At 44.7% G+C, this 23418-nt stretch overlaps 2 protein-coding genes across 5 annotated transcripts in view; one reads left to right on the forward strand and one right to left on the reverse strand.

The window, feature by feature from the left end:
* The window catches only part of HABP4 (hyaluronan binding protein 4), a 38953-nt gene extending 20159 nt beyond the window's left edge, over positions 1–18794 (forward strand). Inside the window, exons 5-9 of one of the 2 annotated variants that reach the window (XM_034646968.1) lie at positions 650–733; positions 1528–1665; positions 14048–14219; positions 16964–17149; positions 18617–18794. In XM_034646968.1, the coding sequence (XP_034502859.1) occupies positions 650–733; positions 1528–1665; positions 14048–14219; positions 16964–17149; positions 18617–18673 (637 nt within the window). In that variant the 3' untranslated portion in view covers positions 18674–18794. The remainder of the gene's footprint in view (positions 1–649; positions 734–1527; positions 1666–14047; positions 14220–16963; positions 17150–18616) is intronic. The other variant, XM_019809409.2, reaches the window with a different exon arrangement.
* Positions 18795–22105: 3311 nt separating this feature from the next.
* The window catches only part of CDC14B (cell division cycle 14B), a 103157-nt gene continuing 101844 nt past the window's right edge, over positions 22106–23418 (reverse strand). For 2 of the 3 annotated variants that reach the window (XM_034647238.1, XM_034647234.1), the window contains one exon: positions 23209–23340. Coding sequence is in view for 1 of the 3 variants with exons in the window: in XM_034647232.1 (XP_034503123.1) it covers positions 23199–23340 (142 nt within the window). In the remaining 2 variants the exon portion in view is untranslated. Of the gene's footprint in view, positions 23341–23418 lie in introns of all 3 variants that reach the window. The other variant, XM_034647232.1, reaches the window with a different exon arrangement.

Consider the following 23418-nt stretch of genomic DNA (forward strand, 5'->3'; position numbering starts at 1 on the left):
TTTTATTGGAGCATTTAGTCTGTTCACATTTAAAGTAATTATTGATAGGTATGCATTACTGCCATTCTGTTAATCATTTCCTGGTTGTTTTTTTTTTCTTCTTCTTCTTCTCTTTTCCTTTCTTCTCTTGCTTTCTTCCCTTGTGATTTGATGACTTTCTTAATATTATGTTTGGATTCTTTTCTCTTTATTTTTTGTGTTACAGGTTTTTGGTTTGTGGTTACCATGGGGTTCACATATAACATCCTACGTATTTAACAGTCTGTATTGTTGATGGCCACTTAAGTTTGAACACATTCTAAAAGCACAGGTTGAGAAATTTTACGGCCTTCTGCTAATACTTGGAATTTCTTAGGACAGTAAGAGTTTTAAATAATTGTTCTGGTCATTTATAATCTGTTTTTAAATTTAGGCCATTCATAGAAAGTTCTATTTCTAAAAGTACTTTTCACAGTTTTCAAGTCATTTCAATGGATAAGCAGTTTTCTCATTTTCATTTTGATGTGGATTACCTATGTGTGTATATAATTCCTTGAATGGTGTTTACTTAAGAAAAAGGATATTGAAATGTATTTTTTCCGTCTTGAATATGTAAGAGCATTGATGTGAACATGTTTGTGTGACTGGGATGATTCTCACTGCTTTTCAGTGACGTGGAGCTGGCCGCACCAATGGAAGAGACCGCAGCAGTGGAAGAGACCCCGGGGCCCCTGGAGGAGGAGTCTCCAGCCAAGTGGGTATTTTATTCATTTTCCCATGGGTTGTTGTTGGTCTTTTTCTTAACGAAGTCTAAGAGTCCTTCTCAGAGCAGGAAGCCCAGCCTTTTATTATGTCACAGAAGGTTGACCTTGATGATTTAAGGAATAATCAAACTCATTAATTGTTCAAATAATCTAAGGACTGATTATTAATGATAATTAATGAGTTACATTTAGGTATTCCACCCAGTGCCCACACTGCTTTTCCATCAGCAGGTGGTACTGTCATTAGTCTTCCTCTTATCAGGACCCTCATCTTTTGTCCCTTTATTCTCCCTGAGTCCGTCCTCCCTCTTTTCTTCATGGAGCTTAGGTCCGTGACCCACCTCTAGCATCCTTGCCCAATCCTTAAACTCCCTTGCCCTTGGATCTTTTGTTGTGCCTGGCTAGCAAAACCCGCCTCCTGGATGACCGCTAGCTGTCTGCCTTCTCTCTCCCTGCACCTGCACGCTGAGCACTGCAGCTCACACAGCAGAGCCAGCAGGAACCCCTGTAAATTCTCAAGCCCCTGCATTCGGAAACGAGCCCTCAACACTGCCCAGCATTCCTCTTTTCTTGGGCTCACTCTTTCTCCCACCCTCTACCGTGATCAGTTCCATCCTTCGTGTCTCCTCAAAGCCCTGACACTGCCCCCACTTTACCCTCCCCCCATCCTTCTCATACCCACACCTTCTCTTTCATTTTCTGGATACAACTTTACCTCCTCTGTCACACAGAAATTGGGAGCCATCAGATGGGAACTTTATCACCTTTCCACTCTTAAAGGTAGAAACCGGCCTGCACCTGCATGCCTCCGAGCCTCCTTCCCCCCTGGTAAGATAGAGGCGCCATCTCTCCTGCCACTTGGTCAGGCTTTGGATCCTGTTCCTGTGCAGAAACCTGACACTATCAGCTCCGTCCTTCCGAGGTATGTTTACCTTCCTCCCCACTTTGGTCTTCATCAACAGTTTAAACATGCTTAGTGTCTCCTGTTTTAACCCTGCTGCTCTTGCCCCACGTTCTCGTTCAGCTACCTTTCTCAGCTTATATGTCCTGTTTCTTCATTTCCTCTCCTCTCACCTAAGCCTCACTTCACTCCAGGTCTGGCTCTGTCCCCATTGCCCTTCGGAAATAGTCACCACTTGTCTCCACACCTAATAGATGTTTCTGTCGGCGTCTTTCTTGAACTGTCAGAGCATTTGGCTTTATTGATTCCTTCTCAAGTTTGCCTTCCCTGGCTTCTGTGAAATCTGTACTCTTCTGGTTTTCCTTCTGCCTCTCAGCTCCTCCTCTGCAGACTCATCCTTGTCTTTCTCGTCTTTTACAATGTCGAGTTCTTCAGCGCTCTGCCACAGGCCCTCTTCTGAGCGTCCTTAATAGGATCTCATGCACCCCTGCAGCTCGACTCGTCCTTTACGTGCGGACTCCAGGCCGAACCCCTGCTCCCGCCTTCAGCGTGGGCTCTGGGCGTGCGTGTCTAGCTGCTGCTGCAGACAGCTCCCCACGGGTAGCTCAGTTGCTGCTTCTGCTCCACGCGGCCAGGAGTCCAGAAACCTCTGTCCTCAGTAGGTGTTTCCATCTTGTGGAACAGCCTGTCGCCATCCACCCAGTTACACAGATCAGAAACCTAGGAGTCCCCCCTTGAGGCTTCCTTCTTGACCCTCTTCCTTCCCCCCGGATCCATCTGTCACCCTGGCCTGGTGATAGTTACCTTCTCTTCTCTCATCTCCACTCCTTACCGTCCTCTCATCTGATCTGTCACCACAGCTCCTGACGGGGCTTCCTGCTTTCTCACCTTCGACCAGCCATTGCCACACCACAGTGGCTTTCACACCAGCATTCTGGTTGTCATGTCCTCACCCCTGGTACAAGACCCCAGTGGCTCGCTGTCCTTTTGCTGCCCCTTGATCTGACCTGTGCAGTCCTACATGGCCTGTCCCCCTCAGAGCCCTCCAGTGCGGCTGCTCGTGTGCCTTCTGTGGGTTCAGCATGTGGCCCCATCTGGTGTTCTCAAGCCCCTTTCTCCTGTCCCTGCCCCGCACATGCCAGAGTGCTTCTGCAAGTGCTGTTGCCTTTATCTTCCCTACCTCACTTCCAAACCTCCTTCACCCTTCACCAATTTAACTCTTACTCATCCTTCAGCTGCCAGGAGGCAAGGTGTCTAGTGGTTAAGGGCACAGACCCCCCAGCCAGCATGTGAGTTCACATCCCAGGTCTGCCACTTACTAGTTTGGGCAAGTTATTTATTCTCTCTATGCCAGTTTTCTTCGTGTATAAAATGGGAATAATAATAAAACCTACATCTTAGCGTTGTTATAAGGACTGGTTGGGCGTGTGTGTGTGTGTCACACAGGGGGACCTGGCATGTAGTTAATGCCATATAAATATCTATTATTGTTCTCCTTATTGCAAGAGTAAAATGCTGCCGCGATTGGCGATTATGAAAGCTGTTAATTTACTATTCAGAACAACTAGGAAATATATTGAATTGAAATGAATTGACAGTATGACTATTTAGACAGCTAACTAAGGAAGTAGATTAACAGTTTATGTGAATGTTGAGAAAGTGAGTTAACTAGGTTCCTTCAGGAAAAATTATATCTTGTTTGAGCCAATAAACCATTGATACAAATTCAGGCTATGTAAGGCAGAATAATAGTCAATTATAGCATAACTCTAATCTATGGAATTGAGTGAGGTACTCTGGCTTTCATAATATTAGCCAAAATAATCCAGTCGGTTACTCAGACAAGCAAAATACTACTTAATGATTTGGCGGCAGACTCACTGTCTGCAGAGCTGGCTGGCAGAGCCCTCTCTCTCTTCGGCTGACTGCAGTGGACTGTGAGCGTCTAGTTAGAATCACAGGGGCTGGGCCGTGGCGCAGCCGCGTGGCCGTCATGCAGCCTACCGTGCTGTGACATTGTGTTTCTGCGCTGCCCTGTCAAACTTTAAAATTATCACTAGAATTCCTAGTAATAAATCACAGTTTTTTTTTTTTAAGATTTTTTTATTTATTTATAAGACAGAGATAGAGACAGCCAGCGAGAGAGGGAACACAAGCAGGGGGAGTGGGAGAGGAAGAAGCAGGCTCATAGCAGAGGAGCCTGACGTGGGGCTCGATCCCATAACGCCGGGATCACGCCCTGAGCCGAAGGCAGACGCTCAACCGCTCTGCCACCCAGGCGCCCCTAACACAGTTTTTTGATAATTTCAAACTTAGGTTTGTATTTGCGAAGTCCATCTGATGACGATGGGCTCTGATCTCCGCTTTATCTGAATGCTGATCTAACACTGGGCTTTCAGCACCCAGCCCGAATGTGTATTCAGCACACCTCTCACTTTAGAGCTTCCTGATAGATTAATTTAATGTACCCTCACTTATGTTCAGACATACACCCCAAAGATCATATATTTTCCTCAGATTGGACACGTTTTGTTGGCTACTGTGCTGTGCCCTTCCTTTTCTTCCTTCCCTCCTTCCCCCTTTCATTACAGAAGTATTACATGTTCCTCATTACACGGTGTTCTCATGTCTGAGGATGCTTGTGACGACGCCTTGGGAGTATTTTCCTACAAGACTATAAGAATAAATCTAACACTTATAGAGCATTTCTTGGTGCCAGGAGCTGCTCTAAATGCTTCCATGGCTTAACTCCTTAACCCTCTGCTGCCCCTCAGTGAAGAAGACACTGTTGCTGACACATGGGGAGACATAGAGGTGAAAGGACTTGCTAAGAAGTGGCAGAGCTAGCATTCAAACTAGATGTTGTGGGACAGACCTTCATGCTCTTCCTGTAGTGAATGGTAGGAATGGTTGAAAAGTGCCATTTACACCAGTTTGCTGTGAAGAACTGAAAAGGGGAGAAGATGGTTCTGTGAGCAGAGGAGGGGTGCTAGGGTGCCTGAGGACTTCGCTACTCAGTAACATGGAACAGTGCTCCCCTCCTTCCTTACAAGTAAAAAAGTCCTTATGAAAAGAGAGTGTTGAGGAAGCATCATTACGAACTACATGCAATGAAATATTTTTCATTGTAATTTGTTTCCAAGTATTTTTTGCTTAGACAGTGAAGATTGTTATGTATTGAATTTTCTTAAAGCCGGAGAACACCTCTTTAAAATGTATATGACGAATTTCTGAGGAGCTCACAAGTTTAGCTTCAAATTCATTTCCCTTTCAGTACTTGGGAAGGAAGGAAGAGATATTGTTTACATGTTAGGTTAAATGTACTTGCCCTGGTTAAGTAGTCAATTAAATTTTATTTCTAGAACCCACTTTTTTCGGTTCCCTGCACCGTTTCATATATTGAGGTGGAAAGGTATTGCCTGAATGAACATTTGGACGTTTGGCGTTCTGTATGTTTTCTCTGCCCACATCTTGACTGTCTTCTGAGTGTGTTTCTCTACCCTCTTATTCCCTAAAGAGCACAGTTTGAGTCTGGGCTTTGGAGATAGAAGGAGTGCATATGAAACATGGCTCTTTCATTTGTTAACTGTATGACCTCTGCCTCAGTTTCCTTACCTGTAAAATGGAGCTGTTAATTGGATCTAACTCATGGGATTAATTATCATGACCAAATTAACGTAAAGCACTTTGAAAAGCATCTGGCACCTACTAAGCATACAGTAAATGTTAGCATTATTGCCTCATTTATTTTTAAATAAAGTAACAGTTGTTAAAACAGCTCTATTTTTTCCTATAATTTCACCCATTTAGAAACAAATGTTTATCAAATTTGCATATAGCATTATTCACATTACAAATCATAGATTAGACCACCTTATATCTACAAGCAGCTTTGATGGAAAATCATCTCCTAAGATTTTTGATAATATACCAAGAACTGTGATGGTCTTTGAATTAGTCAAAAGGTCGGGGGGGGGGAGTGTTAAATTTAGAGTGATAGCAATTACAGTGCTTTTATAACTGTTAGAAATATAACTGCTTTCATCCCTCCTGGAACTGAGGGATTAATTATACATCTCTTCCTGTTTGAAATCCAGTCTGCTAAAACTGCCAGTAAAAACTGCATTTGGTGCCAGTTCAGATAGGAAATGGGATCTGCCTCACAGAAGTTCCATAGAATGTGTCTTTTGTAATACTTTGTAGTCACTAGAGAATACGGTTAAGGAGCGTGTCCTTGGTGATTTCGTACCGCTCCCAGCATGACTTGGTGCAAGGACGGATGGTAAAGGGGGATGAGTCGGGAACATCTGTATGTGCACTCATGAGTGCTGTGCCCCAGAGTGAACAGGGACAGGGCGATTACTTCCGGGGAGTCACTTGCCGCAGATGCTCTCTTCTGAGCTCCACTGTTTGCTTCCCTTGGGCTGTCTGTGTATCCCTTAAAGACCGCATTGCTCATATGCCTTACCCTTTTTGTTCGAGCCCTTCATGTTTAGATATGATGTTCTTTAAGACAAGCAAACAGAAAAAAGTACTTCTTCTGTGGTCTTAACACAAGGTCTGTTCTCACTGAACTTTTTGGAATTCGTTAACTTCTATTAGGTCGTCTGAGTTACGAAAGAATCCTCAACTTCATTGCGTCCTTTTTAGAAATCAGAACTAGATTATAGTCTATAATCAGAATAGCATTGTAGAAATCAGTTCTGCTGATTTCCTAATTCTGTCACAAGTAGCATAAAGGACCTTTATGAATCCTTAACATTTCTTTATTTTTAGATCTGTATTAGAGATTATGTTATAGAAAGATGTATATAAAAAATAGTATAGTAAGCCTCTAAGTTAGTCCTCTTAGACTTTTATCAAATCATGGCCGCCATTCTTGTTTCATATATATCTCTACCCATTTCCTCTTCCCCCAGGATATCATATATCATTCTTAAATGTTTCAGAGTCTAAAAGTCTACTCTTTTTTAAAAAAAGATTTATTTATTTGAAAGAGAGAAACGAGTGTGGGGGGAAGGGCAGAGGGACAGGAAGAGAGAGTCTTTATGCAGACTCCCCGCTGAACGCTGAGCCTGACATGGGGGCTCAGTCTCAGGACCCTGAAATCAAGACCTGAGCCAAAAGCAAGAGTCAGACGCTTAACCGACTGTGCCACCCCGGTGCCCCTAAAAGTCTACTCTTTTTAACTGGAATAGTGTTACCCCATCTAAACTTTTTAACAATTCCTTAAATATCTGGGCAGTTTGTCAGTTTCCCTGATCTTTTTAAAACAACTTATTTGTTTGAATTAATACTGAAATATACCTCCCAATTGGTATATCTCTTACCTCTTTTTAAAAAGTACTGTTGAGAAAAGTACAGCTCACATCCAGTGAGTGACATGTGTTTAGTATGTACAGTCTCACGAGCCTTGACGTCCAGATACACTTGGAAAACCGTTACCACAATCAAAGTGGTGAGCGTGTCCATCAACCCAAAAAGTTTCCTTTCATCCTTTTATCATCCCTCCCTCCTGCCCCTTTTCCCCAGGCAGCCAGTGATCTACTTTTTGTCACTAAAGATTAGGTTGCAGTTGCTACAGTTTTCTGTAAATGGAATCTTCCGTCATGTCTTCTTTGTTGCCTGTGTTCTTTCACTGAGCACACTTCTGAGACTCTTCCATGTTGCTGCGTGTATCAGTAGTTCACACCTCCTCGTCGTCCAGCAGTATGTATTCCACTGGACAGAGAGGCTGCCGTTCTTCATCCATCTACCTGCTGGTCCTTGGGTTGTTTCCGGTTCTTGCTGTTTCAAATGAAGCTGCTATGAACATTTTTGTGTGTAAGTCTTTCTGGGATGTACATTTTCATTTCTCCTGTGTAAACGCCTGGAGTGGAATGGTTGGACTATATGGCAGGTGTATATATAACTTTTTAAGAAACTGACAAACTCTTTTCTAAAGTGGTAGTTCCAATTTTTATGATTTTTAGCCATTGTAATAGCTTTATATCTCATTGGGGTTTTAATTTGTATTTCCCAATTGACTAATGATGTTAAAGCAACTTTTTATGGGTTATTTGCCATCTGTATATCTTCTTTAATAAAGACTGTTGAAATTGCCCATTTTATAACAGTTTTCTTATTACTCTGTTTTGAGACTTCTTCATATATTCTGGATTTAAGTTCTCAGATACATGATTTGCAAATATTTTCTTCCATTCTGTGGCCTGTCTTCATTCTCTCAGCAGTGTCTTTTGAAGACCAGCAGTTTTTAAATTTTGATGAAGTCTACTTTTTTATCATCTTTACCTTTTATTGATCCTGCTTTTGGTCTCAAATCTAAGAAATCTTTGCCCGATTTAATATCACAAAAGTTTCCTCCTGTAAGTTTAATAATTCGGGTTTTTATATTTAGGTCTGTGATCCATTTTGAGTTGATTTTTGTATGAGGTGGGGATCAAAATTCCCTCGTTTTTCTTTTTTTTTAGCATATGTATATCCAGTTATTTCAGCACATGAAACACCATTGTTAAAGATCAGTTGCCCATGGGGTGGGTGCCTGGGTGGCTCAGTTAGTTAAGCGTCTGCCTTTGGCTCAGGTCGTGATCTCAGGGTCCTGGGATCGAGCCCTGCATCAGCCTTTTTGCTCATCAGGGAGCCTGCATCTCACTCTGCCTGCCACTCCCCCTACTTGTGCTCTCTCTCTCTCTCTCTCTCTGACAAATAAATAAATAAAATCTTTAGGGAAAAAAATCAGTTGCCCATTTATGTTTACCTAAGCCTCTTTCTCTACTCTGTGTTTTATGCCGTTGGTCTGTTTACGTTACACTAATATTACACTATCTTGATTATTCTTAAGTCTCGCTTAATCTGTATGTTTTTTCTTTCCCTTGCAATTTATTTGTCAAAGAAACTGGGTCATATGTCCAGAGTCAGAATTTTACTGAGTGCTTCCCTGTGGGCAATGGTGTGCTGGTAAATATTCAACGTCTGGTTCTCTAGGATGAAAAAGCCTGGATCTGTTGTACTTGCTGGTTCCTGTGGTGTAAATATTCCCGTCATGGCTGATTTAAAACTTCCAATGTGTCATCTGAATGCAGAGTCGGGAAGAGATGTGCAATAGTACCCTATTATGTAACATTTCTGCTATACACATACATTAGGTCTCATTACCCCAAGAGCACAGATAAAGATAAAATGTAGTGAAATTCACTATTAGGGAATAGTGAATTATAATTATTTATTACCTTCACTTTAATATAGTTAACTATAAGTTTATATAATTTAATTTTTAACAGTGATTAACAGCCAGCTCACAAAATTCGTGAAAATTTAACAGTTGGCTGTGAGCCAGTTCCAACTGGTGCAAGCTAGTTGCAACACAGCATTGCTTGTAGAGGAGTTGAACATGTTCTCTGTCCTCTGGATTTTCTGTATTCCCTAGAAATTAACATTGAAAGTCAGAGGTTTGATCAAATTCAGGTTAAACTTTCTGTAGGATTGTTTCATAGGTTTTGGAAGGCTGCCGGTCATCGTTGCCTTTTTTCATTATTTCATTAAGTCTGCACACTGGTGATAGTCAAATAATCTCATTCTTTCTTCACTTCTTAGCTGGCATGATCTGTAAAGAAAAGCTTACCTAGAACTAGTTGATTACAGTGAGGTAGAAATTTGTTTAAGAAATGTAGGATAAATAAAGGTAAGGCAGAAGTTCCTTTTATTTATCTATTTTTAGAATAGTGAGTTGGTTCGGTTCCCTATCATACTTCCGAGGTACGAGTGACTTAAGTGTCATTACGAACTTAGAGATTTAAGCATATTTCATGTGTTTCAATCCACTGACTTTTTTATTCTTATGGGTTCTTAAACTGACCCATTTTTTTAGCTAGAGGGAACGTCTTCAAGTTGATTCTTGATCCTTTACACACATACTCAGTCATCTTTGATGGCTTTCTTGCGTTTTGGTAAGATGTGTTCTCAGCTCATCTGTACTTCCTACCCAATACAAAATACCACACACCGAGTCATTTTTCCAAAGAGAGCCATTTTCCTTTAATAGAATTTAGGAGTTAGAGACCACAGTCTGAGCATTAGGGGTGCTCACTGCTACTAGGTTCTTGATTTGTTTCTAGGTCATTTAAGTAGACAGAGCTAAGAAATACGCACACACACTCTTTTTAGATAAAATATGAGTTTATTCATTATTTCCATTTGAAATTTAAGACTACAAGTTTTTCGCAAAGCTTTCTTACATTTGTTTCTCTTTTACTTCCACGCTGAAAAATGCCAGTTGTTAGTAACATCACTCATTTGCTACACACACAGGTAACAAACAACATTACCAACACTGTGTCCAGTAATATGATTACTAAAAAGTTATATAGAGAGAAATGAGTAATCAAAATCATATTAAAGCCATTTTAAATAGTTTCTCTTGATGGTTATATCACCAACTTGATAAACATTAGGTTAATTTGATTAATTTTACTTTCAAATTTTAGAGACTGAATTTTAATTTAAATTTATTTTACAATTATATAAAACATTGTGTTTCCAAAGTTCCATCTGATAAAACATTACACTTTCCAACTAGCTTCCATCTGTGTTCTTTCTCTGGCCTATATTATAATTTTTAAAAATAAAACCTATATGTATACAGGTTTCCCCTGCTATCCGAAAGTAGGGCATTCCTTTGAAATATTTCATAGGCCAAAATGGCATAAAACAAAGAAGTGATTACTATTAATTTATATTAAAAGTTTTTTGAACATTCCTAGACCCAACAATTAACTGCTTAGGCTTTTCTAATACTTTAGGACGCATCTTGCTAACAGATGCACAGAAGAAATTGAGATGCAGCACACATGCTCACAGACGCAGGTCAGAGCTGTCAGCTTGATGCTGAGACACACTGAGTGTAGTTCCGGGAAGGAGCTTGCTTAGGCTGCTCTCGCTGCTCAGGATACACTCTGCCTCCCTGCAAAATAAAAGCTGAATACTAGTTTCACTTTCTTGCCTTTTTTCATAAAAGCAAAAGTCCTCTTCGGATTTCTTTCAGTTTGCAGAAACTGGTACTGCTGTAGGCTTTTTGTAAAAGCTTAACGTGAACATCCAGAAAGTGGGAGATACCCGATACATTTGTATGTCTGTTTCTTCGATGAATGGTGATGTACATTCCACTTTGCTTTTTCATGAATGTATCCAGGAGATGCTCTATAGCAATACATAGAGATAGTCTTCATTCCTTTTTAAGCTGTTTAATATTCATGTTTAATAGCCATAATTTTTCTACCAAATTTCTCTCTAGAAGAGCTTGGGTTGTTTCCAGTATTTTGCTATTACAGATTCTTAATATCTTTTCATATTTTTGCCATTATATATATACTTTGGGATATTTTAATATTTAACATTTTTCTAACATTTTATTATGAAAATTTTCCAACATAGCAAAGTTTAAAGAATTTTAAACTAAACATCTAATCTGGCACCTAAAATGATGTATAATTTGTTTATTGTGAAATGTATAAAAATAAGTGTGCATTCATTGTTTTGATAAATGCATGTACTGGAACCCAAACTCCTCTATCAAGATACAGAATATTACCACCATGACAGAAAGTTCCCTCATGCTCCTTCAGAGGCAACCACTGCTTTGATGTTTTGTCTACCGTTTGCTTGGTATTTTAAAGTTACTTTGTAAATGTGCCTCTTTGGGATGCTTGACGATTACGCTTCTGTCCTGATTTCACTAATAGTTTTTGTATCATTAACCTATAACCTAGGATTGTAAGTTACATCAGCCTTTCTGTGAAGGTATTATAGATTTGATTCCCTTCTCACTCATCACCTAATTTTTTTTTCTTTTAAACTTTATTGAGGTATAATTCCCATACTATAAAATTCAGCCATTTAAACTGTACAGTTCAATGGTTTGGGGTATATTATGTCATTAATTTTTAAAAATTGTGGTAAAACATATATAATCTAAAAATCACCATTTTAACCATTTGTAAGTGTTTAATGGCATTAATTATATTCACACTGTGTGCACCCATTACCACTGTCCACCTCCAGAGCATTTTCATCATCAAAAATAGAAACGTTGTATCCATGAAATAATAAATCCCCATTCCTCCCTCCCCTTAACCCCCGGTAACCTCTGTTCTTCTGTGTCTCTGTGAATTTGCCTTTTCTAGTACCTCATATAAGTGGAGTATAATATCTGTCCTTTTGGGTCTGGCTGACTTCACTTAGCGTTATGTCTTCAGTTTCATCCATGCCACAGGATGTATCAATGCTTCATTTCTTTCCTTTTCATGTATTTTCTTTTTGGCGCTAAATACATATAACATAAAATGTACAATTTTAATCATTTTAAAGTGTACAACTAAATGACATTTACTGTATTCACAGTGCTATGCAGCCATCACTGTTATCTAGTTCCAGAACGTTTTCGTCACCCTATACCATTAAGCAGTCATTCCCTGGCCTCCCTGCCCTCGGTCCCTGGCTACCACTAATCTCTTTTTTGTCTCTATGAATTTGTCTTTTCTGGATATTTCATATAAATGGAATTGTACATAAACTTTTTGTCCCTGGTTTATTTCGTTCAGCATAAAGTCTTCTAGGTTTATTCGTGTCGTAACATGTATCAATACTTCATTTCTTCTTATAGCCAAATAATTTTCCATGGTATTAGATATACCATATTTGGGGCGCCTGGGTGGCTCAGTCGTTAAGCGTCTGCCTTCGGCTCAGGGCGTGATCCCGGCATTCTGGGATCGAGCCCTGCATCAGGCTCCTCCACTGGGAGCCTGCTTCTTCCTCTCCCACTCCGCCTGCTTGTGTTCCCTCTCTCTCTGGCTGTCTCTCTGTCAAATAAATAAAATCTTTAAAAAAAAAAAAAGGTTTAGATATACGATATTTTGTCTGCCTATTCATCAGTTGATGGACATTCAAGCTGTTTTCACTTTTTGGCTATTATGAATAATACTGCTATAAGCAGCATTATTGAATTGCCATTTGTGGCGCCATTTGTGTTTTCACATGGACATATGTTGTCATTTCTCTTGGGTGTATACCTAGGAGTGATTGCTAGGTCAGGTGGTAACTCCAGATTACATTTTTGAGGATTTGCCAGACTGTCTTCCAAAGTGGCCACACCATTTCATATTCCCACCAGCAATGTATGAGGTTTCAAGTTCTCCACATCCTCACCAACGCTTGTTAAATGTCTTTTTTATCCTAAACACCCTACTCAGTTTGGTGTGGGTGTAAGTCCTTGTGGTGATTTGCATTTCCCTGATGGCTAATGACATGGAGCATCTTACTGGATATTTGTAGATCTTCTTTGGAAAAATGTCTATTCAGAGCCTTGCCTATTTTTCAGTTGGGTTATTTCTTTTCATTGAGTTGTAAGAGTCCTTTTTGTATTCAAGATGTAAGTCCATTATCAGATATATGATTTGCAAATATTTTCTACCATTCCATGGGTTGTCTTTTCACTTTCTTAATGGTGTCCTTTGCAGCACAAAAGTTTTTCAGAAGTTTTGGTGATGTCCAATTTATCTACTTTCTCTTTGTTGCATACTCTTTTGGTGTCCCCACTGCCTTATCTAACTACGGTCATGGAGATTTATGCCTGTGTCATCTTCTAATGGGTTTGTATTTCTAACTCTTAAATTTACGGGGTGAGGTAGGGGTCCAGCTTCCTTCTTTTGCATGTGGATATCCTGTTTTCCCAGCACCTTTAGTTAAAAAGACTGTTCTTTCTTCTCTGAATTATCTTTGGCATCTGCTTGAAAAAAATCAATTCATTGTAAATGTGAAGATTTATTTCTGGACTCCAAATTCTTGTCCATTGATCTATATATCTATCTTGTTTTCTTTTAAAATCTCATGAATGTAAAGAGGATATTTACAAAGCTCTGTATTTGTAACCCACTGTTTTATAACTCTGTTCATGGTTGCCTATATTTGTTTTGACTCAATAGCTTCTCCCTTTCGTGTATATCTCAATTTGTGTGTAATGCCATCTGGGAAGGGACTGCCTGGAGGTGAAGTGTAATGTTAATGGGATGGTGACGCTCCCATTTTTCAAAGACAGCTTTGAAACAGACAGGAAGTGGGGTGCCTGGCTGGCTCAATCGGTGGGATGTGCGGTCCCGATCTCAGGTGTGTGAGTGCGTGCACCACATTCGGCATAGAGATTATTAAAAAAAGAAAAGAAAAGAAAAAACAGGACTTATCTTCAGTTGGCAGTGATGGCATAAAATGATTAAAATAAGGAAGCTTTATGGTTGAGAGATTGCCACCTTATGTAAATTTGCAATGCGGGACCATGAAAGTATGCTAAACTAATAGTAATGTCTTTGAGAAAGTAGACATTTTAGACCCATCAAAAACTCCTACTTCTTCACAGGGTTCCTGAGTTGGAGTTAGAAGAGGAAACTCAAGTTCAAGAGATGACCCTCGATGAGTGGAAAAATCTTCAAGAACAGACCAGACCAAAGCCTGAGTTTAACATCCGGAAACCTGAGTCCACTGTCCCTTCCAAAGCAGTGGTGATACACAAGTCGAAGTATAGAGATGATGTAAGCATGACATTTTCTTCTCTAGAGGTAATCTTCTAGATTACCTTACTAGAAACCAAATGGACCCTTTCTACTTCTAGGGTGCAAGTGGGATATTAGTAGTTGGCATTCTAGTTTCTACCTAAGAGTAATCAGATATGATGTGTGCCTTATTTTATCTGTATCTCTGTCTGTATTGTTCATAAAAAGAGTTGAAACTTGACCTATTGACGCTTCATACAAAGCAGTTACAGTGACAGTGCATTTCTGCTCAACCCAGAACTGTGTTTGTGCAAATACTGTATGTTAATGGCATTTCATTTTTGTCTCAAAAGAGAGGTAGTATCTCGTGAACAATGCCATTTCGAAGGATAACTACTGTGCATGTCATGATTAGAGTAGTTCCAGCTCAAACTCTTCATAAGAGCATTTAAGTGGGAGCAGTCGGTCATTTTAAACTGGCTGGAGTTCTGTGCTCTGGTAATTGCGGCAGCTCTGCTCCCTCTGCCTAACCGCTGAGACTTTGAGGGGGAGTCCCCGAGAGGAGGAGCCCCCAGAGCCAGGCTGCACGGTCAGGATCACTCATGGTGTTCTTTCCTCTTGTGAGGGCCTTATTTCTCAGTTTGTGTTCAGCCCTTTCTTGGAGGCCTCAGCTTTGGGAAGATCTCCCGCGTAGATTGGATGGTCAGCCTGGCATTTATTCACATTCTATTTACGTTCCTGAACTTAAGGGTACCCTGAAGCATTCTCATTTTAAAACTTAGACTTCACATCATTCAGTCACAGCTGTTTATCCTTGATACTCGTCTCTATGTCGATGACGGTGGCAAACAAACTCTTACTTTCTGCTGGCATTGATTTTCTGTTTGAAACTCGGGGATTTTATGCTACATAGATTTGTCTGTGTTTCCATTTACACTTTGATTTGTTGTACTCTTTGAATGAATACTTTCATTAGAGGGCCATTCATGGTACAGGATCCCCTCCCACCTCCTGTTTTGGTGAGTCCGATCTCTTAGACGCCTTACTAGTAACTTTTGAGCTGTCCCCCTAGAAGTGGCTTTTTGTACACCGGCAGCGTGGAGGCCAGAGCCGTATTTTATTCTCTTGGAAATCTCTGTGAGGTATTTCTACAAGTCCATCAGCTAGCTGGGTTGGCTCTTTTCCTATTCACTTTTGTTCTTTTTTGTTCTGGGGCATTGTAAATAAAGCTTTGCCTAAAACAAATGTGCTGTCAGGATGTGAAATGTGCAGTTGACATGTTAGGTAAAAATAGAAGCTGTTTTTCCTGCATGCACACCAGATTCATCCTCCCTGGCTCCAGAGTGAGGTGTCCTGGAATATCTGAAGCAGCTGGGTTAGCTGACTCATCCAGCCTGGTCTCAGGAAAGCACACGATGCTAGTCCTCGTTAATCTTAGGGCACCGAAGGTTTTAGCCAGGAATTGTTCTGAAAGCAACAAAAGCCAAATCTTGGGGTCACTACTTTACTTTGTGCTGGGCCCCTAAGAGACAAAGTACTGTGGCGATCGCTCATGCTCGCCAAGCCCAGACCAACAGCAGCCTCCCAGCCCCAGCCCAGAGAGCCCGCCGTTTCCTAAGCACGTGGTGGGCTGTTAGGTCACCTCTTACTGTCGTGTGTCTGCCTTTTTACCAGAGTGCCAGTGCTCCTGAATTGTTCTTTCCTTCACATTTTCAGCTTCCACAGTTTATCCATTTACCTAAGGTCTCTGCTTTTTTTTTAATGTGCAGGTTTGAAGGCAATATAAGTGTTAAACATGAAATCTGTAATAAACATGTGGCTAGAAGGGCTCGATACGTTCAGGGAAACTTGATTCCATTTCCTGGACGAGTTGCAGGAATGTTTAGCATTGTAGCACTTTGGAGATTCTCATCTAAGACCATTGGCATGTTTCCTGTAGATTTATACTTTACTCAAAAGAGATGTTTGTTTTATTTATTATTAGAAATTGAAGCCAAATCAAATTTGGAACAAGGTATATTTAATACAGTTTTCTTTTAACAAGACACAGAACTTATTTGACCTCTTAAAATGTCATTTCTCAAAGTATTTTGACCAAAGTATTTCTTAAAAAGCAGTTCTTGAGTTCTTGCTGTCACATTGGTGGCAATCCTCAGATAACCATACTCTGTTGTTTTACTATTTCCCTATATTTTGAGTCAGAATTGTTTATTGTAAATCATGCAGTTTTTAACATATGGTATTTGTACAGTCAGCACCCACATTGAAAGGAGTTTTTCCATCAAGTTCTATTCTAGGAAGGTGATATTTCCTTATTTATCAAAGTAGCATTTGTGAACAAATAAAGGACAGAAATTAAAACTTTTTTAATCTCAGCAAAATACATTTAGATATGAAACATTTATATTGATCGCGGTTCGGCATGTCAAATTGTACCTCTTAGCCTGCCAGACTGATAGAAACTTGGTCCCCCTTGAATTTATAGTTCAGAGATGTTCGGTGCAGACCGTGAGTATGCGGACGTGTGGCTGGGAAGTGGGCAGACCCCCCCGTGCTGGCAGCAGAGCGACAGGGTCAGCCACTGCCTCACCCTGCAGTCCCACGACACGTGGCCGGGGGGCCGGCGGGGCAGTGTCCCTCCGCGACGCCATGTCGGCTCCCTGGCAGCACAGCTCTGGGACACTAAGCGGAGTGAGTGTCCATGGAGACGTGTGTGTGTGTGTGTGTGTGTGTGTGTGTGTGTGTGTGTGATGCGTGATGCTGAGATGCTGTAACTGTTTCAGATGGTAAAGGATGACTATGAAGATGATGCCCACGTTTTCCGGAAAGCAGCCAATGACATCACATCCCAGCTGGAGATTAATTTCGGCAACCTCCCTCGTCCTGGGCGTGGAGCCAGAGGTGGTGCACGGGGAGGCCGGGGAAGGATCAGAAGGGCAGAGAACTACAGACCCAGAGCAGAAGTGGTGGTGAGTGTTTGTATTCTGGGTCCCAGACGGCTTTCTACAGGAAGTAGAAATGAGGCGGCCCTGGGCTGTGCAGCTGGGAGGGCCGTCAGGGTGTGCTGTCCATTCCTCTGTCTGGTTGGCGCTGACATCGAGGTGTTGGAACAGTGATGGCAGCAGCACGCACACAGTTGGGTACAGACCATTCAGTAGCCCCGGCCTCCATGGTCACCGGGGGAGGAGAGAGATCCACTGTCTGTCATGAATGCACGCTCAGAACCAGAGAAAAACTCACTCATCTGCATCAGACGAGGTCCCCAGGCTTGGGATCCAGTCAGTTCACCTGATGGTTACTTACTAACTGTGCTCTGATGGTCCGCCCTGTGCCCTGTGGTGCTTTCAGGGCAGACAAGCTTCCCTAAGGCTTCAGGGCCTCCTTGTGGCCTCCCAGGCTCACCTCCTCACCTCCAGCTACTCTTCCCCACGTCTCAGGCAGCACTGCGCTACCTCTGGTTCTCAGACGAGCGTGCTCCTGACCCCACAGGGCCTTTGCACCTGATAGTCCTTCCCCACCCTCTGCCTGCTCACCTCGAGTAATAGAGCGTCCGACCTCGCATCCTCACGGGCTTCTTTGGGCACATTTCCTTCCAGACCAGGTCAGAGCCCTTGAGCAAGGAATTTTAGTCTTCTCCGAAGCATTATCTTCCCTTGTAATTGCGTTCTCATTGGTGTGATTACCGTTCAGTGTCTCTGTCTCTACAGTGGACGACAGAAACCGTGTCTGCCCTTGCTCATTGGCGGGTCCCCGTGCCTAGCACAGCGTAAGTGCAGCAGGCGCTGCGCACATGTCCTCTGCATCCTGGGCTCTTCCAGCTCACATCTGCCCTCAGGCCCCCACCCCTTCACCGTCAAGGTGCTCTGTTTTGGGATCTGTGTTCTCCTTGCTCCTTCCCCGAGGCTTATCTCTGGAAGAACCTTCTAGAAAACCCTACCTCACCACGACCAGACTGCCGTGGGCGCCCCTCCTGTGGGCCGTTCACAGGCCTCTGTTGGCTGAAGTCACCACACTATGACTTCATCAGGGCTTCTCCCCTAACCTCAGGGGCCGCCAGGGCAGGCGGGAACTGTCTCTGATCAACTTTGTATCTCCATGTAGTGAACATTCTATATCATGTTTATTGGATGAAGGAAGTGCCAGATACAAAAAGGGTCACTGGGTAAGGGTTTGTGGGAGAAATGGAGGGAGGGGGGCACGGCTGGCCATCTTGCAGAGGGGACAGGAGCGAGTCTGAGAAGGGAGAGGCACCCTTCTGCGTCCCCCCTCTGCATCTCCTCTTTGTACTGGGGGCCTGCCTCTCCCCGGAGTGTTTGGGCTGCACCCCCCATTAGTGGCTCCCCTGGGTGAGAGCAGGCACATGGGCTCAGAGGGCTCTGCTCGAGTGGGAATGGGTAAAGTGACTGTTGGTTTCAAACTCTTCCTCTCTTCTTTAGACACAAGACGTTGCTCCGAACCCGGACGACCCCGAGGACTTCCCCGCCCTGGCTTGAAGAGCCCTCCCCCGAGCAGCGAGCAGCGTCAAACGGCACCGGCGCACCTGTGAAGGGGCTTTCTTGCCATGGGGAAGAGAGTCAGACTCCAAGAACAATAGATGTTGCTTTTTCCCGTGTAGTGTGAATGCGTTGCACTTTTTTGGCCTGGGGGCTGTGGGATAGGGACTTCTCCAGACACAGAGCAGCAGCTCCAGTCAGGGGGTTAGTCTCGCACTTTCCCAAGATGGTGGAGAATGGCAATTATTGTTTTACTTATGGAATTCCAAATGAAGTTCAGAAATAATGTTAAAATGTATATATAGAGATTGTATTGGACCCTCCACCAAAACAGGGAGAGTCCAGATTTAAAATAGAGTCTACTGAGACTTCATACGTCGTGCAGAATCGGAAGGCTGTGCTCGCTAGTGTTAGAGGAAATGCACGTAACCTGGACCGTTGACTTAAAGCAGTCACAGCCTACTTTTCAGAGACAGGAATTAAAACACAGCTGTGTTTACTGTTTACTTGTAAATGTTACTCTCTCCTGGAATTTTTTGAGTTCTGGTTTTCATTTAACTGGTAATTTTAAGCAGCTAGTGTGTATACAGCCACTGGCTACCACTCTGTGACAGAGAATTAGGAAAAGTGTTGATTTTTTTTAACGGTGATTTAAACTACCTCGTGGTTTCCGTGCGTATGTTCACACACATACGTGCTTAGTATACGTGTGCATAGTTAGGGCTCGGGTGGTTTTCAGGACAAGTACGAAGCATGTGATTTCTAAAATCATGTTATCTAACCCAGCAGCCAAGTGAAAGGGGTCCAGGCAAAAGAGTCCTGCAGCTTACCACCACGTCCTTTCTCCCTGGAAACTAGTCCCGAATTCAGCGCCCGCGCACATACACGTGCCCTCTGTCCTCGTCCCGGCGACACTTGTAAATAACTAGTATTTATTGAACACCGTGTGCGGTTTTTCTCACTCAGCCGTGACACCAGTTTGAGTTCCTGTTTCTCGCCTGTGGTGACCATTTGGGGTTAGGGGCTCCCTCAGACATTCAGCCCCTCACCGAGTCCTGCCCAGCCCGGCAGAGCGCGCCCTGCGGGAGCCACCCTCAGCCACACGCCCGGGCGGGGACTGGGGCTGAGGCCGCCGTAACAGCTGTGGGCAGCTGGGGTGACGCTCTCCTCAGTTTACTGTGGAAACTCAAGATACTATTTGCCTGTTGTCACCCAGCTAACATGCTTGCATTGGAACCTGAATCTGGTTCCAGGATCTGTGCTTTTTCCCGCTTTGCTCTGCTGTTTACGATGGCTCTGAACTTGAACCCAAGTGTAAATAAAGGTTGGTATTCCCTCCTAACTGTGTATAGAAAGCTGCATCCTTTTGGTCACTCCCAGGTCAAGAGAAAGGAATGTGGAAAAAGTAGAAGGACTCAGCTGAACGCCCCGCCCCCAACCATGTGATAGCCAGTTAAGGACCTTTGCTATGTCTGACTGCCTACCCTTGGTCTCATTATTAAACGAATATCTGAGTTCTAAGATCTATTAACGGATTATTTTATTCCCTCTCCCTGGAAAGGACACAAGTGGGACTGCCCTGATCTTAGTCAAGTCTCAGGAGAGTGAATGTCAGGTTCAGCCATAAGGATCGGCTGGTACGGTGTGAGGCTGTGTCATTCCTCGGCAGGCTTGATGCTGTCACATGAAGTCACTCTGCCTGCCTTGGCTTTGAAGATCGGCCAAACAGAGATCCCGTCAAGAAAATTTCCTAGTGTTGTAAATAATGCTGGATCTAATACCGTATTTGCAGACACCGCATCCTTCCCAGACATTCTGAAGATTCGTGTACCATGGAGCAGTGTGGGGTCCTGTGGGCGGAAACAGTTTTGGGGGACGGGGTACAGTTTCTGAGCCTGTAGAAGACTGCTCACCAGGACTACCTTTTACCAATCGGTGGGGCAGATGGATGGCGGGTTTTGGTCGCGTGGTTGTCCACAGTCCAGTGCCCCAGGGAAGAGAGCAGAAGCAAGGAGCAGGGGAAATCCCTGACATCCTGTAGGGAAAAATTAGAGTAGGCAGGAGGACTGTGTTCGGACCTACAAACAAGGGAAGGCCTTCCTGATCAAAGTCCCCCTACCACACTCCTTTGAGGTGCTTGGGTGTAGAGACATCATGAGGCAGGGCACGTTTCTAACTTAACACCGAGCAAATTAACCCCACAAAAGAAAACTAGTCAGGCCCCAAGACTCTTGGAAGGCAGAGGTCAAGGATGTTCAGACTCCAAAGTCAGGTGTGCCAGCCCCAAGCCCGACTTGGAGGAGCCCACCATTGGATCTCAGGTGGCCGGACAGCAGCTGAAGATGGGCAGGGGTGGGGGGGAGTAGTCCCCGGGCCTGGAGCTGGGAGCTTCACAGAGTGGTGTCACCCCGGATGGCGGTCACGGGGGCTGGTGTCCAGCCTCGACGGGACGTGTTCCTCCGACAAGGTCCGGGAAGAGGCAGCCTCCCTAGAGGCTGCTGGGCTGGGACTTGCCTCGGGAAGGATAAAATCATGCACTGGACGGTTTTAACGTCTGGCCAGCCTACTCGAAGAACTAGTACGTCTTTAGCCTCACGGTGCTGACAAGCATTTGATGTTTTCATCCCGTGTGGGGCAGGCCCCTCCGGAGCCTGAGAGGCCCTGAGGGGCAGCCCCGCTTCTAGTGCTGGTCGCCGGTTCAGGGCTGCTCCTCTCCCCGCCAGCTCCCCCAGGCCATCCCGGCGCACGGCTACCTCAGAGGTGACGGCAGTGGTTTTCTTCTGAAACCGTCCCCTGTGGACTGTTGGACCCGGGTCTCAGAAGCTGCGAAAGGTCAGCCCTCACAAACGGGAACTGACTCTTCTGAGCTATCAGGAAAGAGCCACGCTGCCAATAGCAGGTGGGGTCCCCCCCCCCGCGACATGGCATCACAGCTGGATAAGCACCGTGCCACTGTGCGAGATCTGCCCATTGCCGTCCACTGCCGCTGTGTCTCCCTCAGCCTCCGCGAGCTCCCCGTCTGCGGAAACAGCCACCAGGATCCGCCATCCTCTCCGGATCCCCCGACCCTGGCCTGAGGCCAGGCCCTTGGGGAGCCCCCCCCCCCGTGTGTGGCGTCACCTGGTCCAGTCCCAGAGGGTTTGTACGTATGTGGTAAAGGCAGTGAGGAAGGAAAAGAGCAGGTATTTTAAAAACGTCTTTATTGGGGCGCCTGGGTGGCGCAGTCATTAGGCGTCTGCCTTCGGCTCAGGGCATGATCCCGGCGTTGTGGGATCGAGCCCCACATCAGGCTCCTCCGCTGGGAGCCTGCTTCTTCCTCTCCCACTCCCCCTGCTTGTGTTCCCTCTCTCGCTGGCTGTCTCTGTCAAATAAATAAAATCTTTAAAAAAATAAAAAAAACGTCTTTNCAAAAAATAAAAACGTCTTTATTGTCGGGGTGCCTGGCCTAAGCATGTGACTCTTAATGTTGGGGTTGTGAGTTTGAGCCCCATGTTGGGTGCGGAAATTACTTAAAATCTTAGAAAAAAGAAATCTTTATTGTAAAACAATACGGATAAAAAAGTGCAAAACTTCCTTGCAAGCACCGCCTAAGTGAAGAACCGACTCTCCCGGGAGCCCGTCCGTGTGCCTATGCCAGTCACAGCCCCCTCCGTCTGCAATGGGCCCTATCCCCACTTAGTCCCAAGGGGCGCCCCCAACACTGAGGCCGTGCGCCTCGCTGGGTGTCATAAATCTGCAGGAGCCTCCTCTCGCCCTCGTTGCAGAACCTACGACCTGAGGAAACGCGGTGACCGGGGGGCTGCGGCCTGCTGTCCGGCACTCGTCTCGCATCGCGCAGGCAGGGAACGGGAAGGACGCCCCCTCTCGTTCCCTAACTGCTCCTTGGGCAGGCACGGGATGAGGGGATGGGGCAGAAACAGGACGCAGTCCTCAAGCCCGGTGTTCGTTCCACGCTCCTGAAATGTCCACTTCAACAAGTAGTGTTGAAGGAGGGAGAGCAGGGTGGGTGGGAGGGAAGCAGGAGAGACGTGGGGGCCGCCCAGCCTAGTGAGAGACGCGGCGGCCGGGACCTGCGAACCAGGGTGGAAAGACAGCCCTCGGGGATTTTCACCAAGGGTCTGCGGATGCCCGGAGCGGGGCCCTGGAAGGACTGGCGCCTAGGGCCTCGCGGGCTCTGTACGAGAGCACCCTTGGCGCTCGGTCGTGCCTTGCCAGGGAGGCCGCGCGGGGCCCATCTAGAACTCTTCAAAACTCCTGCAGGAACTTTTCCGGGGAGACAGACCAGCTTCCGTCAGATAAGTCACTGGGGCCCTAATGTAAGTGAGTTCCAAGAAACACGGTTTACTGGGGGCTGGGGATTGAGCCGCCCCCAGGGAGGGTGCCAGCCTGGCCCTTCCGCATCCCAGTCATCCCTCCAGGTCAGCTAGCGGTAGGCCCAGCTCTAGCCTCGCCTGAGACCCCGGTACCCAGTGGGGAAGATGACACACACTCCCGCCGAGGCGAGGCACACGGGAGGAAGCAGGCCTCAGTGGCACCTGGGGAGAATGTCCGTTGCTGAGCATTGTGCTGTCTGGGAGAGATCCTCTTGGGAGGTCTGGTCCTCGCGGATCCCAAGCCAGATTAAAAGCCGGTCTAGAAAGGTTACAGCGCGAGACAGCCAACCATCGCTGGAAAAGGGAGGAGATGGACAGAGTTGTATTTATGATACTGGAACCTGTCTTCGGGGGTCACTGGGTGTGGCAAGG

This window comes from Ailuropoda melanoleuca, chromosome 17 (genome assembly GCF_002007445.2).
Source record: "Ailuropoda melanoleuca isolate Jingjing chromosome 17, ASM200744v2, whole genome shotgun sequence".
NCBI classification, from domain to species: Eukaryota; Metazoa; Chordata; class Mammalia; order Carnivora; family Ursidae; genus Ailuropoda; species Ailuropoda melanoleuca.